The sequence below is a fragment of the Etheostoma spectabile genome, chromosome 18, assembly GCF_008692095.1.
Source record: "Etheostoma spectabile isolate EspeVRDwgs_2016 chromosome 18, UIUC_Espe_1.0, whole genome shotgun sequence".
Taxonomy (NCBI): domain Eukaryota; kingdom Metazoa; phylum Chordata; class Actinopteri; order Perciformes; family Percidae; genus Etheostoma; species Etheostoma spectabile.
The window spans coordinates 19,685,905-19,702,054 of record NC_045750.1 but is presented as its reverse complement, the minus strand read 5'-3'; the positions used below and the strand labels follow the sequence as shown (position 1 = coordinate 19,702,054).

Here is a 16,150-nt window from a genome sequence, read left to right as displayed (position 1 = left end):
AAATATTGCTTTACAGATAATTTCTTCATTCTATTTATCTGGTGATTGATTTGATTTGAATTGCAGTAATTCCCTGAGTTATTACCCAGCATCCCATTTGGCCTCATCCGTAAAGTACTACATGACCCATCATGCCCCTCTGGTATTTCCTCACGGTTAGTCAGTCAGGTCTCGCCAGTGTTTTCCTTCTTCATGCTCGCAGAATAACAAGCAGCACACGTGTTGCATCACTGGTCCGTGGACGTTAAGTCAACAGGTGAGTAACTAATGTTACTGTGAGCTACCAAGTAACGCTAAAGTATAGTAACGGTATAGAATAGTAACGTTACAGTGTCGAGACGTTACCGAAGGACAGGAGGAGTGACGGGCTGGACGGGACCAGCAGACAGTTTGAATACATTTATGTATTCATTGTAAACTTGTAGGCATGCATGTGTAGGTTCTTTCATCTTATTATTAGGGAATTGTATGATCCTTGACGCTTGGCAATGTTGTTTTCCTGACATTCTTGCCAGTAAAGCAATTTGATGTAGATAAAGAGACTACTGATTACATTAATGTTACGTAACGTCACCGTAGACTCGAGTCAGAGTGCGGGGAACACTGCTGTTTGCCGCTGCTGATTGGTCATGCAGCCAGGGGCTAATCACGTGACAGCTGGCCACAGCAACACTGCCACTTTGTTTCCTCTGAGCTCATTAAAGTACACCACAGACACCACAGTCACTCACTCTGCACACGTTAATGATCCTTTAGGATTTGATCCATAATAACTTCTTTAATAAAGGTACAACTGTTTTAATGTTTTAATAATAGCCACGTCAAATATGTAAATCTGTAGTTCTCAATCATCCATCTGAACCCTGCTGCCCCTCCTTGTCTCACTGCCTCCCCGCCCCTTCCTGTCCCACTGCCTCCCTGGCCCTGCATCCCTGTCCCACTGCCTCCCTGTCCCTGCATCCCTGTCTCTGCCTCTCTATCCCACTGCCTCCCCGTCCCTGCATCCCTGTCCCTTCCTCCCTTTCCCACTTCCTCCCTGTCCCTGCCTCCCCGTCCCTTCCTCCCTCCCTGTCCCACTGCCTCCCTGTCCCTCCCTCCTCCCTGTCCCTCCCTCCTGTCCCACTGTCTCCCCATCCCTCCCTCCCTGTCTCTCTGCCTCCCTGTCCCTGCCTCCCTCCCCGTCCCTCCCTCTCTTCCCTTCCTCTTTCCCCGCCCCACCCTGTCCCTCCCCCTCCCTTGCCTCCCTGTCCCACTGCCTCCCCGTCCCCCGTCCCTCACCTCCCTCAACTCCCTGTCCCACTGCCTCCTTGTCCCTCTCTCCTCCCCACCCCTCCCTGTCCCACTGCCTCCCTGTCTGTCTCTGTCCTTGCAGCATGTTAACCGAGGTGCTGGTTGCTCTGCTGGTTGGAGGGCTGCTCTACTTCCTGGTCCAGAGGAGCAGGACCCAGGTGCTGAGGACAGAGGATGGCTGGTGGGGGGCTGGTGCCCCTCCTGATGGAGGGGAGGACGTCACCATTCGTCCCTTTACAGTCAGCACCAGTGCTGAGGAGCTGGAGGTTGGATTTCCTCTCCGTCTGTCTCGCAGTCTGTCAGTCAGGCAGTCCTGGCCGTCCCTAATGTTATCCCTGTGTCCCTGTGTCCCAGGACCTCTACAGGAGGATAGACCAGACTCGGCCTGTCCCCTCTCTGGAGGACAGCCACTTTACCTACGGCTTCAACTCCCAGTACCTGCAGACGGTGCTGTCTTACTGGAGAAATGACTTTGACTGGAGGAGACAGGTGGACAGACTCAACCAGTACCCTCACTTCAAAACCAACATCGAAGGTGAGCAAGCTCTGCACGCCATAAAGTGCTTTTGCTTTCCTTTTATAATAAAATAAAATTAAAGTAACTCACCATGACCCAAGCATGTGCAAACAAATGCCATGAATTGCATTTGGCAATAATATTTCACTCAATGAAATATTATTTACACTCAATATTTCACCCTCCTGAAGAAGATATGTGCCTACCTCTAACCTGCATCCTCTATCCATTTTCCAGGTATTGATATCCACTACCTGCATGTCAAGCCCAAGACGGTGCCAGAGGGATCCAGTGCTCTTCCTCTGATCATGGTGCACGGCTGGCCCGGCTCCTTCTATGAGTTCTATGGGTTGATCCCTCTACTGACAGAACCATCAGACCCCAGCCACCTTGTGTTTGAGGTGGTGTGCCCCTCCATACCAGGCTACGGTTTTTCAGAAGCACCACATAAGAAAGGTGAGTCTGGAAAGTGTTTTTGGGAATATATTAATGCCAGATGTGGGAACAGAATGAATATGCAGATCACATGTACTTGTACGTGTAGGTTATTGGAAACAACACTGATGAAAAGAAACCGTTGATCCCAGAATTTGTCTCAACAATTGAAATGTCCATTTAAAACTTGACGTGTGTGTGTGTGTGTGTGTGTGTGTGTTTATGCAGGCTTCGATTCCGTACGTGCCGCACACATCTTCCACAAGCTGATGAAGCGTCTGGGCTTCCAGCAGTTCTACGCTCATGGAGGAGACTGGGGCTGGCTGGTCACTACCAACATGGCCCAGCTGGAGCCCAGGTAACACATACACCCACACACAAAGTATTTAGAGATGCTGAAATAAGGTCTTACTCCAGTTTTTCTCTCCAGGAGTATCAGAGGCTTGCATGTGAACTTTGCCCCGCCCTCCAATCCGGGGCTGCTCATGACCCTGTCCCTCATGCTGGGCCGTTACTTCCCCAAGCTGTTTGGCTTCACTGACACGGACATTGAGCGTCTCTTCCCCTGCATGGAGAAACTGGTGAATATATCCATCAAAGAGTCTGGCTACATGCACATCCAGGCCACCAAGCCTGACACCGTGGGTAAGGACCTGATAACAGGATCCATCGGCTTTAGTCCAGTCTAAAAATGGTCCATAGAATCTCTTTTTAATCAGCAAATCCATTCCCCTTTCTCACCTCAGGCCGAGGACTGAATGACTCCCCAGTGGGTCTGGCTGCCTACATCTTGGAGAAGTTCTCCACATGGACGAACAGCGACTTCAGGGACCTGGAGGACGGAGGACTCACCAGGTACAGAGAACACAGCAGAACATAATGGAGCCAGTCCTGCTCACAGTCCGCTGGATAAGTACAAACACGCAAACAGTTGGGAGTAGCTTCAGTGGCAGTAGAACATGTATGGATCAGCAGCAGCCAGACTCCTCTGTCAGTGCGATCCCAAAATATTCACATAGATAGATAGATAGATAGATAGATAGATAGATAGATACTTTATTCATCTCAAAGGAAATTGTAGATATCCAGTAGCTATGACAACCATAACACAACAAACACATATATCACACATACATAAAAATAGAAGTCACTCACAGATGTGCAATGACCATGATAAGAGAGGGTACTAAGGTAGACTGTGTGCAATGGTGATAGTGCAAAGGTGAACAGTGTAGGGATTGAACAGTGCAGAAGATCATAATCAAACATTAACTATGACTGTTAAATATGAACATAACCGATAAACTAACTGATTGAATAAGAACACTATATGACAGGGAATAAGTTATAAGATGTGAGATGTAGATGATCACAGTCCAGATTGTGTAAGAGGGCTAATATAGCCTATAAGACAGTCGTAGACTGTAGACAAACTGATAATGGTAGGAGCTGAGAGAGACAGGCTCACGCTGAAAAGTCAATTTCTCCCCTCCCCTCCCCCCTTGTGTGGTATTGAAGAGCTGGATGGCCCTGGGGACAAAGGACCTCCTTAACCTGTCTGCATGACAGTGACAGAAGTCTGCCACTGAACATGCTCCTCTGTTTAAAGAACGTGCTGTGTAGTGGGTGGCTATCATTGTCCATAATAGCCAGCATCCTACTCATTTTCTCATTGTCTCTGCAGTTGCTGTAAGTGACTCCAGCTTAATGGCAACAACTGAACCAGCTTTCTTTACCAGCTTGTTCAGTCGCCCAGCGTCTCTCTTTTTAATACTGCCTCCCCAGCACACCACAGTACATTCCAGTCTGTTGACTCGAAGCAGTCCCTCAGGGCCTCCTCTGCCTCAGGAGACCATTTCCTGAAGGAGCATGTGGTGGTAGGTGGTCTGCGAACAACTGGAATGGACTCTGGTTGTAGGAAGACCAGGTTGTGATCTGATCTCCCCAGCGGTGGCAGTGGAGTGGCATTGTATGCATCTCTGACATTCACATACATGAGGTTGCTTGTTCTGTTCTTTCTTGAAGGGCAATTTACAAATTGATAAAAGCCAAGCAGGGTTGAGACCAGTGTGATTGAAGTCCCCTGTGATCGCAATGAAGGCTTCAGGGTGCTGAGCCAGACGCCTCGCGATAGTGGTTAGCCAGAGCTCGTGGAGGGATGTAAACACAAACAACAATGGCGTGTGATAGCTCCCTAGGCATGTAATACTGAGACTCACTGCTAACAGCTCAGTGTCTGGGCAGCAAATAGTTTCCTTCACCGTCACATGTCCTGGGTTGAGCCATTTGTAGTTGACAAAGAGTGCAAGCCCCCCACCTTTGTTTAGGGTCTCTGTCCGCCCTCACAGTTGAAAAGCTGGGTAGCTCCACGTTAGCGTCCAGGACGTTGCTTTTGAGCCATTTCTCTGTAAAGCATGGTAGTCTGCATTCCCTGTATACCTTCACATTCTTCATAAGGGCCGCCAGTGAGTTCACGTTCCCCATCACACACAAAGGAATGGACGGCTTGAACCGCCATCGCTTTTCCATGAGCCTAGCCTCATCTTTAGCTCCAGCTCTGCATCCTCAATATGCCCGCCTTAGTTCCTCCGGGATCGGGTGAAATGTGCCGGCATGTTCGGCGTTTCCCATTGTCCTCAGTTCAAGCAGTTCTTCCCTTGATTAAATTAGGTTCTTACTGCTGTGTTGCGGACTAGTAATAGCCATGTCCATAGGATATACAGATACGTGCGATGCGTGAAAAGATAAAAAGTTTATGAAAAACTAAAAACACTCACAGCAGATCTACAGATTCAACAGAGCTACTGAAAAAGGCTGCCACTCTCGTTGGCAGAGATGGGCTTCTCATTACTGTAACGTGTGTGTGCGTGTGCCTTGCAGGAAGTTCTCCCTGGATGACCTGCTGACTAACGTGATGATCTACTGGACGTCTGGCTGCATCATCTCCTCCATGAGGTTCTACAAGGAGAACCTTGGCAAAGGCCTGAACGCGCCTCACTCTAAGTGAGTGATCTGGTGCTGAAAGAGCACCAAAGTGACAGGGCCAACTCGTTTCAATGCTGCCAAACATAAGTCACAGATAACTTTTCAAAGCTCAGACGATGAAAAGATCAAAGTTGAACAGGACTGTACCAGTCATCGTGTTAGATCATTGGATGACTGTGCTGGCCTGATGTTCCCAGCAGTTGACACCCCTGACTCTGGTGATTAGGTGAAAGGGTGTGGCTGAGGTGATAATATGTGTGATGTCTCCTCACAGGATCCCTGTGGACGTCCCCACTGGCTTCGCCTGCTTCCCCAACGAGCTGACGCACACTCCCAAACTGTGGCTCAAACAGAAATACCGCAACCTGGTGACCTTCACACCCATGGCCCGCGGCGGCCATTTTGCCGCCATGGAGGAGCCCCAGCTGATGGCCGAGGACATCCAGAACTTCACCAAGATAGTGGAGAAGCAGCGGGCTGTGTAGTGATCCAATAATATGACAGCTTAGCAAGATTAGAAACCTATTCTCACTGACCAATGACACACCTGCCATGCTGTCTTAATACCCATAAGGCAGTTGGTGAGTCAAAGCTTCAAAACAAAAGCACTCATTTTGACTGGATTTTGGAAAAGCACAGCTGAAATTGATAACCTGTGTCTTAGTAAGCTATTTCAGTAAGTCAGCACGCACAATACCAGGACCTCTACTAAGTAGATTTAGCCATCTTTAATGGTTTGAAGACACCTGTGCTTTAACTACTACGACAATGTCAACATGTCTTCCATGTAAAAGCCCAATAGCAGGTGTTGTAAAGAGCAGCAGTTTGCATGGTGTTGCTGTGGTCTGGAGGAGGAGCTGTGCTGGGGGTCCCTAACACTGATGTCTCACTCAGAACTCCCTCAGCCTTTTAGTATTAGTATCACACAGTTTACTCGGCAGCTGCAGATGGGAGGTCAAGGGCCACCTGGTGGTATTGTGTTGACAGCCTGGACAAGGTGCCAGACATTCCTCTCACTGATAACACGAAGCCTCAGACCTCTGAGTTTGGCTGGATTTCTTACAACTCATTCCATGTCTTTAATGTAAAACACAGCATTCACTTAACATCCTGTCTCTTTGACTAACTTTGACTTGCTTCAAATGCTACAATTCACACTGCTTACTTTATTGCTGTACCAACCGTGAAAATAAAGAGTTAATCACCATGTTGATCTTGAAGAAGCTGATTCCCATCTGTACTGCTGAAAGTGATTTAGTTACATGATGAAAATTATTTGGTTAGATTTAGAAAAGTCATAGCTACAGCGCAAGGGTATTAAGGCTGCTGAGTTGACCGTAAACAGGTATGTGAAATAAAAACATTCATAAAGCCAAGATGATGAAAGTGAAAATGTGTCTGGTACAGATGTGTTCATGTAATCTCTGTGGAGTACTGGATTTATAAAGCATGTGCAGTGTCCCAAACAGGCTTCCTCTCCTGATGAGGCTGTTGTTGAACATGATGGGATGCCCTAAAATGTCTTCAACAAACCAAAAGCCTCTCTTTGTTAATGGTCAATGTCGCAGTGCCCCGGGCTTCCAGCCCCGCCTCTGTCCAGTTGTGAGCAGAGCTCTTTTCCCAAGCCCCCCAGTGCCCTGGCTCGGGACACCCTCCCAGTGCTGCACTCCCCCAGGCCTGACTGCCTGCCGCTTGCTCTTCTTGGCAGCAAACAGCCAGGGGAGGATCAGGACGAGCGGGCGGCTGAGATAAAGACCACATGAAGTTCCCCACATTACCTCACCCGATAAGGAAACAAGCAGACGGAGAGAGAGAGGGTCAGCCTGGGAGGAACTCTCTGGATGGACTCTGATGCGCAGAGAGGCAGCCAGGGAGTGTGGGTTTTTTTTAGGGGTCTGAGTGGAACTGGGCACCCACAGAGAGAGGTGGAGATCCTTGAACAGGACGTCCTCAGTAGCTACAGAATGATGAGTAATTTTAGCTGTTGAGACAGTTTTTACCAAACATTTAAATGCTCCGATGGAGAGATGAGCTAAGACTGTGTGTTTACCAAAGCACTTAGTGGATGACACTTCCACAACAAACACGGGAAAGCAAACCTTCCAGCCAATGATAATAGACTGAGTCAAAGAGAATTCAGTGTTCAGGGGAGTCCGCTCCAGCGCTTCGGCAGCAGCCATGGCCGTGAATCCTCTGGAAGGTCTCATGTCGGTTGCGGCGAGGCACCAGCTGGTCTCCAGCCCCACAGCTGAGCCACAGAGGCAGCAGCAGAGGCAGCAGAGCCCAGCATCCCTGCACACACTCAGGCACAGCACACGCAGCAGCCGGGAGCCCAGGAAGTGGGTGAGTCTCAACCTCAAAGACTGAGCAACCTTCATCATCAGGATATAAAAAGGGAAAAAGGCAAGGAAAGCACTTAGTCAAATGTAATCCCTCACAGTGGGACTCAACTCTGGTGGTAGTGAGACTAGGCAACACTTAAACTACGCCACTACCTTATTAGAGTGATCTGGATTGTTTAAGATACATAGAGTTTAAGAGAAATCTCCTTTTTTCATGAAGGATTTGATTTAAGAGAACTTGTCTAAACTAATGAAGGAAGAGCTGTTGAGGACTCAAACTGATTTGTGCTCGTCAAGCCCGTTTCTCGTGTTGAGGAGCAGAGAGACTGTTCTCAATAGTAATCTCATGTCTGAGTATCTACCACCTACAAACACAAGTTATTCATTTTCAGACACACTGCAACAGGAAGTTGTATTTTAGAATGAACTAATTGGCAGAATGTGCAAGGTTATTTTATCAAAGTATATTTTTCATCACTTTTCTGTGTCACTGTATTCTAATGTCTCCCAGCCAGGTCAACCTATTTGATTGAATGTAAACATGTCCTCTGCTGCAGGTGCAGTCTGTGTGTGGGTCCAGGTCAAACTCCGGTTCTGGTTGTGAGTCTGCGGTCCAGTCCAGGTCACTGAGGAGTCAGCACTCCCCAGAAAACGCAGCGCGAGAGCGGAGCCGCGTTCGCAACCTCCGCCAAGCCTTCCACAGCCTGCAGGTACCAGACGTTCACTCCCACCCTTTCCCTGAGTAAACACTGAACATCAACATTCACTATGAGCCATTCCCTCTTAGCACCTGCTTCCTGTGTGGGTGTTGAATTCAGTTTGATGAATTTATTTTGATCGTCTTGAGTGTTTTGCATGCATACAGTGACGGGCAGTGTCTTATCATAGAAAACAGCTAGAGTTATAATCAACTCTTGAACCAGAACCCTAGCCTGGAAACCAGATCAATCTGCTAGCTCATCTTCCATTTGCTCTGACAGATACGTTCAGACAGACTTCCAGCCGACCTGGCCCTGGGCAGACCAATCACAACCGTTTATCTCACATGGGGCGGGTTTAAGACAATGACTGACAGAGGAGCATCATGATTGAACGTAGTCTCTGTCTAGTGCACCATATATATATATATATATATATATATATACACATATATATAATACCAGGCTTTCTCTTTTAAAATGGACCAAGCACCGCCCCAACTTGCATGGTCGCTTAGAGCCTCGTCGTTTGGTTGCTATGATTGGTTGTAGGCCACGTTTGGTTGCTATGATTGGTTGTAGGTCTATTTAATTGCAGCCAGAGACATTTTGGTCTGTGTCGTTGATAATGCTCCTTTAAAATTGAAAATGCATTGAGAGTTTCCAGACATACGAGTGAATTAGTGTGGCGATATCAGACTACCAGAACACTGACAATAGTAACATTAAGACCTAAATCCCTAGCAACAGGTAGCATTAAAACAACGACAATTAAAGAGGTGATCGGCGAATGGTTCTTCCTACGGCTAAATTAAGGCGATTTGAACTGATCAGAGCAGAGATGTTACTAGTGGAGCAGCGTGTTGGCCTGCTGAGCCTCGTTAATCACAGTAACCAGGGACATTTAGACCAGGTTTTTGTCTCTTTGCTGCGGATCCAACGCCCTGCCTCTCCTTCCTCCATATGCCAATACTCCATCAGAGTAGTTCACATTCAGGATATGATTTGGATTGTAAAATTGAAGAAAAGTTATACAAATAATAATTAAGTTATTCAATCTTAAAGTGCGGCCTAGATCTACACTCGATATAACTCCTGTTGTGTTGAGCTTTGACGCGGTTCCTGGAACAACTCTTCACACACACAGTTTTAAAAGCTCACACCAACAGTAAAAACATTTAGCTTATCATTTTGGTATTTATGAGGTCAACACACAATAATCAACATTTCTGTAAATGTACCAGTGTTAGCCAGCAGGCTAATGTTGAACTGCAGTGCTAGTTACCTAGCGTGGTGGGTCTTTTCATCCCAGTGAACCTTTCTTTGTTGTTGTTGTTGTTGTCGTCGTCCTCGTCCTCTCTGTTGTCTTGCAGCTTCAGCATTGTTAGGACAGCGACCACCTCCATGCCCTTTTTATTGACCTTCATTCTGATTGGTGTAACTATTTTGAGGCTTCAGCTGGAATTTACACTATATTTTCTCTTTTTGTGTTCTTCTTCTGGTTCTGTCAAAAACAACAAACAGGAGCTTCTTGTTGTTGTGAGGTCGACATTTTCTTTCCTAATGCTCAATTTGACATTGTACAGCTCACAAGATAGAGTTAAAAACTAGACGTGGTTGAAGGTGTCTCTGTTATCAGAATATGATGTGTTTAACCTGAATGATTCCTCCTCTGTCCTCAGGCTGCTCTGCCCTCCGTCCCCCCAGACACCAAGCTGTCCAAGCTGGATGTCCTGCTTCTGGCTACCAACTACATAGCTTACCTAACAGAGACGCTGGACCAGGGGGGGGCATTGGCATTGACTGAGCACACCCTGCCCTCCCTGCCGGGTGGATACTTGCATCCTGTTAAGGTAAGGACAGGAATAATCAACATGCTCACTCTTTTTCATGGTCAAAGACTTGGCATCTACTGTATGTATCTCCCTTTGTCACACACCCAGTGTCTGTAACCAACTACATTACACGTGTCTGTCAGGTGCACAGACAAAGACTGTAATATTAGGGTTAGATAACTGGCTCATTATAGTTCAATACTACTCAAACAAGGGGCAGAAGATCACAGCATTGAATGGAAGGTGTTAGCTAGTTGTGGGGTCAGAGTGACTGAGTGGGGCTGACAGAGTTTTTACCATCACAGCCCCCGCCCCCTGGAACTCCCTACCAGAAACATCTGGGACTGGACAGACACTTTCACATCACTTCTGAAAACACACTTCTGTGGATTAGCCTTCCTCCTAGAACAGTACAACATTTCAGCCACTTCTGGTTGCTGGTTGTATTGTTTCACTTGCCTCTAAGCTACCCTAGCACAGACTTCTCTAGCAGGTACCCCAATTCTGGGTAAGAAAACACAGCAAATCCAGCAAAACACACAGCAGAAGCCAAAGAAGTAGCAAAGACATGAAGCACAACAACAAAAGTAGCAGAATAAGTGAACACTGCCAAACAAAAGGAGTCAACTTACCCTATTGCAGCAGATCCACTGACAGTAAAGCAAAGACGCCTAGTAAAGTAATTACATATCGTAGTTTTTAGAAGTCTAGCAGTCTCCTCTGAAGGCTTATGCACTCTGAACACTGGCATGATTGGAGCTGGCTTAACTAACTGTCTACAGGTGTAGAGGCCCCACCCTTGCTGATCAGATAACAAAGCCCCCGGTGGTGATGGCTCTGCAACAGAGAGTGGTTAACCACAGATCACCAACCCCCCACTTCACACTGCTAGCCTAATTTCCCATATCAGTTTCATTCAGCAGAAGCAGCAGTTTTTGTATTGTTCCTGAATCATTTTACAGATACAGGGTACTTTACTACACTGTCCTCCACTGTTTTGTCTTTGTTTAATGGCCAATAATGTATGAGACTTTTTATTAGCTGTAAATATAAATATTCACCATAAGGTGAAAGTGTTAGGCAGCCAGTTTAGCCTGAGAGCTTCCAGTAGGTACGTTTGTCCTGATGGGTTTACACCAGTGTGTGGGGATAATCATATTAGCATGAAGAGCTTGTTGTCTCCCTGCTCTCACACACACACGCACACGCACACGCACACGCACAAACAGCTGATCCTTCTCCCATCCTGTAAAGGCTCATTGATCTCAACATCAACATGCGAGGGTCTGTGTCTTACACCAACCACTTTATGGTCACTGAGGAACATTTGTGATGACATGGCCTCAGAGGGCCGTCTACATTAGGTGAAGCTGCCTACAGTCCAGATGCTTTTTTAACAGTGTGTTTGTCTCTCTGTCTTTGTCCTCAGAAGTGGCCCATGCGGTCCCTGCTCTACTGTGGCAGCATGGGAGACCTGCTTTCAGGAGTCCCAGCCAATCAGATGCCTCCACTCGGACGGGACGGGGCACAGCCACTGACCCCTGCTGCAGAAGCAGAGCGGGAGTGATGGCCGAGCCCAGGACAGGACAAGGCAAACATTTCAATATTCTGGAGGGAGATGAAAAGCAGCAGTGGTTGGTTGTTCTAATATTATAATATAATAATATATAATTATAATGAAGGACAATAATGAAGGACAGTGAGCATGTTTAGCTCTGGCTTCATTTCACATCTGATTAAACACAAAACTGTATGTATGTGCAAAAGCCTGCAATTCATTATTTTTTATTGTCTGTATAATTCACACACACACACACACACACACACACACCACACACACCACACACACACACCACACACACACAAACACACACACCCTCTCTAACCCTTGACATGATGGACCAAGGCAGTGTACAGAAGAAACAGACAGACAGACAGAACTGAAAACCTAACCTCCTTAGCAGAGGTGAAAGACCATAAACATTTCTTTAATAAAACACTTGTTTAACAATAGAGAATATTCCGTGTAATAACCTCCAGCTGGGCAACATGGCGGTAATAAGAGAGCCATTCCCTAAGCAACAGTGCATGTTGTGGGTCTTAGTTAGCTCCTAACAGGAGGTCTACCTGTGGCGTCACTCAGTAGTGTGGCAGGTCCATCAACGTAACAGTTCATGTCCAACCCTGGGACTGAAATAAAAGCTGAGTTTCTACATCAGTGCCCTGTGGGAGACACCTCAAGCTTCGGCTGGAAATAAAAGAGAAAGTCCATGATTATCTGAGCTTTACCGCTGCTTCACGTTACTAATAACGCCACAAATCCCAGACAGCGTGCAGCCTAATATCCAGATTCAAAGCGTGTACAGCGTTTTATGCTTCACACGTTACCCCTGTAGTCACATGTTTTTGTCTGATCCTTGTATTTAGTTGTTTCTACTGTCAGTGTGTGTGTGTGTGTGTGTGTGGGAGTGAGAGAGGAGGCTTGTTGTAGGAACACAGCTGCTTTCGTATCACTTCATATCTCTACAGTAATGGCCACTTAGTTCTTATTACAGCTGCCACAGAATGTAAGCTTACTTTGAGTAAAACACCATCTACAACAGCTTGTGTGTGTGTGTGTGTGTGTGTGTATGTGTGTGCGTGTGTGTGTGTGTGTGTGTGTGTTGAACCTCAGAATTGCCACAGAGCCCAGCACACTTTTAGATCAAAGCTCAAATTTAAGGATATTCTAGTCTTTGAATAGTAAAATCAAAAGAATTGTTTTTCTTCTGGCTCCATGCACCTGACACTACTTTGTGAAAAGAGTTCTTGCCTTTACATGAAGAAATATCACATGACATCCTGACATTTCACGTGTTTCTGTAAGTAAGTCAAAACTTTATGAAAGTTCAAAGTAAAAGTATCTACCCCAATAGTTACAAATGTACACAGTTTGACAGCTGCACTCCTTTTTTCACAGTATTTGTAGTTTCTGTATCTCAACTCATCATTTTCTATGTATCATATCTTGTTGCTGTATGATTACGCTGTAATTACAGAATAAGAGCTCAGCACTGAAAACAATCCAATAATTCATGTGGACATGTGTGTAGGCTAGATGGAAGAAGCTCTCTCCTCCTTGAACAAGATGGGCTCGGCTCCACAAGCAACAGGCCAGCGTTCAAGGCTAGCTCTATAAATCTGTCCAGAGGGGGCCGGCTGCCCGAGTTCGCCTGCACCGCACACTACTCAGCCAGAGGTTACAGAAGAACAGACCAGACCAGACCCACTGCTGCATTTATTAACTGCAAAGAGACTAAGACATCATTGTGAAAAACTTACTGTGCCATGGTCTTGGTTCTAACACAGACACACTTCAATGTGGTCAGTATCACTATCCTGTCAGCCAGCTTAATCACTTACACAGCAGCCATGTCTTCTTTTTCATGAGATATAGCAAGGTCCAAACAATGTGATCCTTCTCACAGGATTTACAAGCCTCATCATGTGTGGGAAGGATTATCCATATGGGACTTTTCTGTATAAATCAGTAAAACTGAGGTACAATAGAAAAACATAGATAGAATATAGAAACAAATAAGGACCAATAAGATAAAAAATTAAAAGAAATATGTGTCCATATATATATATCTATATATATATATATATATACATCTATAGATAGTATAGATAGGTTTACACCTCAAATGTCAAACTGCAGCTTTTATTCAGAAAAGATATCCAGTGTAGACACTTCTTTCTGTTAATAAACGGAAGTCTTTGGACAGTTCAACAGACACTTCATCTTCCCTCAGCGCCACTGAACACTCACACTGGAATCTTCAATAGTTTCAGCACTTCCAGCTTTCCATTCCTAAACTAGGCTGACACCTTTCCAGTCTTCACATGCAACTATTGTGTGTGTGTGTGTGTGTGTGTGTGTGTGTGTGTGTGTGTGTGTGTGTGTGTTACTAATACTTCCATGTAAAGACAGCTATTTCTGCCACTGGAACAGATTCAAGAAGTCTGCCCCCTCATCCCCTCATGTTGGGAGATAATCAACATATTTTCCCTATCTCCTGCTCATTATGGCCGGGACACGCTGATTCCATGCTGGATTTATGGGGCTCTGAGACCACACTCCCCCTCTCTGGCTGGGGCTCTGCTGGAACAGACGAGGAGGATGAAGAAGGGGAGGGGGGAGGAGAAAAGGACAGTAGAGAAAAAACATATAAAAGAATAGGAAAGAAGGGGAACAATAGGGGGTGAGGATGACTAATGTGTCACCCTGGAAGATTAGGTAAACATGGTTAATCCACGTTCCTGTCTTTTATTCAGTTTACCTTGATAGGAAAAGGTCAGAGTCGAGTTTTAGAGCATTGAGTTTATGACATTAGCTGCCTCCTCACATGGGTTAAAAGGTTATGCTGTGGTGTGTGAGGAGAGATCATGTTCACAGGTCTTTATACACTCTGTAAGTGCCTTGTGATGGCATAGCAAAGCTTCTGAAGTATGCTTTGTGATCATGCATTGGGTTGGTAGGAAGCATTTTACAGAAACAGTTTCTTCCTTTGCTGCTCTGCACCAAGGCCCAGTCCAGTCAGCCTCCTGGATAAGTATATTATTAGAGGGGACCAGAGTCAGTGTGACCCAGCGGGGGAACATCCAGCTGACCACCAGCGCTGCCACTGATAACATCAGGATGTTGAGAGCAGCCGCTCGCTCGCCTTCCATTCTTTCGCTTTTACACCTTCAAGTTCTGCAAATGAGAGGAACACGTCTGTATTCTTCTGCATGTAGTTCTGTGGTGATTATGTAAAGGGGGCAGTCAGATATGCTCCTGAACCTCCTTCAGGGAGGCAAGCTATGGCTTGTGCTGGGGTGGGGGTGGGTGGATGGGGGGTTCTACAATAAAGTCAAAACAGTTACTGAATTTGTCATTATCATCACTTTTAATATAATCTCAAATCAAGTCCATCAATCTTATAAATGGAATGGCCATACATCCAAACAACAGATTCAAACACATCATATCCCATCATCTTCTCTCAGCTGATTGGATGTGTGCCATTCACCTGTGGACAGGTGTTTGGCTCATATTTAATATAAAAGTACATCAGACACAGAAAGAAACATGGTAACACAATGAAGGCACAGCCAAAGCAGAGCAGTCGTCTCGACTTCAGTGCTTATGGGATGTTTTTGGAATGCATAACCGGGAGAATTCTTGTGGATGGGAGAACAAACATAATAAATATTGTTCAAAACAATATTTATCATTGCTAGAAATTACTAAGTGCCATTCTTTTCTTCCACAAACGGTTTCACGGTTAAAAAAGGCCTCTAATGAAAAGAATACTGCCACAGCATCTCTGAATCTAAAGGTGAGATCATTGTGCTTCATCAGGATCACAGTGCTGCAGCCAGGCTGGCTTCATAAAGGACATCTTCAACAGCAACAACATGAAGATCATCAACAACATGTATTCTCACATTAGAAAGGGGCTGTATCATTAGGTTGCAGGCACACACTTCAAGTAATTTCAGGTATGGAGGAGATAAATCATAAAGCACAAATTGTCACATTACATGTGTTGGCACGTTTGTGTCGAGGCCAGCTTATGGAATGTTTCCCTGTCACATCTAACAAAAAAGGAAACATTTCATGGCTTCTTGCATATAGAATCTACTTTTCAACTTGTGAAATGTGGCTTTAATTTATAAATGTGAATTTATAAAAATATACAAATGATCTCAAATATATCTTCTGTTGGTAAAAAACAAAATACAGTATGAAAGGTTCTATATTCTATATGCTTTGGATAAATCGAGGTATTTCTGAGTATGCTGTTTGGTGACAGCATACTCCTGGTGTGAGTCCAGGAATGAGACACGCTAAACTGATCTGTCTGTCTGCCAGGAACTCATTTAAACAGCAGCCATCGCTGTGTCAGTGTTCAGACACACACCACTTCATCTGGACTCTTTGGGAACAGAGACAATGGAGGACTTCCAATGAGGATGGTCAAGAATTCTGTGATTCCAAAAAGCATGGTGACAATATTCAAA

General features: G+C 45.6%; 3 protein-coding genes across 3 annotated transcripts in view; 2 read left to right on the top strand and 1 right to left on the bottom strand.

Moving 5' to 3' along the window:
- Positions 1-16,150, bottom strand: part of mdn1 (midasin AAA ATPase 1) — a 1,030,807-nt gene that overhangs the window by 882,399 nt on the left and 132,258 nt on the right. The gene's annotated exons all lie outside the window — the stretch shown is intronic.
- Positions 105-5,841, top strand: ephx1 (epoxide hydrolase 1, microsomal (xenobiotic)). Its single transcript, XM_032542353.1, has 9 exons — positions 105-256; positions 1,373-1,556; positions 1,645-1,825; positions 2,045-2,263; positions 2,471-2,600; positions 2,673-2,887; positions 2,989-3,097; positions 5,123-5,245; positions 5,502-5,841. The coding sequence occupies exons 2-9, from the start codon at positions 1,374-1,376 to the stop codon at positions 5,710-5,712; spliced, it is 1,371 nt and encodes a 456-aa protein (XP_032398244.1). The 5' UTR covers positions 105-256; position 1,373; the 3' UTR covers positions 5,713-5,841.
- Positions 6,934-11,871, top strand: tcf23 (transcription factor 23). Its single transcript, XM_032542369.1, has 4 exons — positions 6,934-7,570; positions 8,127-8,279; positions 9,950-10,120; positions 11,532-11,871. The coding sequence occupies exons 1-4, from the start codon at positions 7,406-7,408 to the stop codon at positions 11,667-11,669; spliced, it is 627 nt and encodes a 208-aa protein (XP_032398260.1). The 5' UTR covers positions 6,934-7,405; the 3' UTR covers positions 11,670-11,871.

Excerpts from the sequence above, each read along its gene's own strand:
- ephx1 (XM_032542353.1), top strand. The coding sequence starts at position 1,374 with ATGTTAACCGAGGTGCTGGTTGCTCTGCTGGTTGGAGGGCTGCTCTAC. Across the intron at positions 1,826-2,044 it reads CTTCAAAACCAACATCGAAG|GTATTGATATCCACTACCTG; the intron begins GTGAGCAAGCTC and ends TCCATTTTCCAG. Across the intron at positions 3,098-5,122 it reads GAGGACGGAGGACTCACCAG|GAAGTTCTCCCTGGATGACC; the intron begins GTACAGAGAACA and ends TGTGCCTTGCAG.
- tcf23 (XM_032542369.1), top strand. The coding sequence starts at position 7,406 with ATGGCCGTGAATCCTCTGGAAGGTCTCATGTCGGTTGCGGCGAGGCAC. Across the intron at positions 8,280-9,949 it reads AAGCCTTCCACAGCCTGCAG|GCTGCTCTGCCCTCCGTCCC; the intron begins GTACCAGACGTT and ends CTCTGTCCTCAG. Across the intron at positions 10,121-11,531 it reads GATACTTGCATCCTGTTAAG|AAGTGGCCCATGCGGTCCCT; the intron begins GTAAGGACAGGA and ends CTTTGTCCTCAG.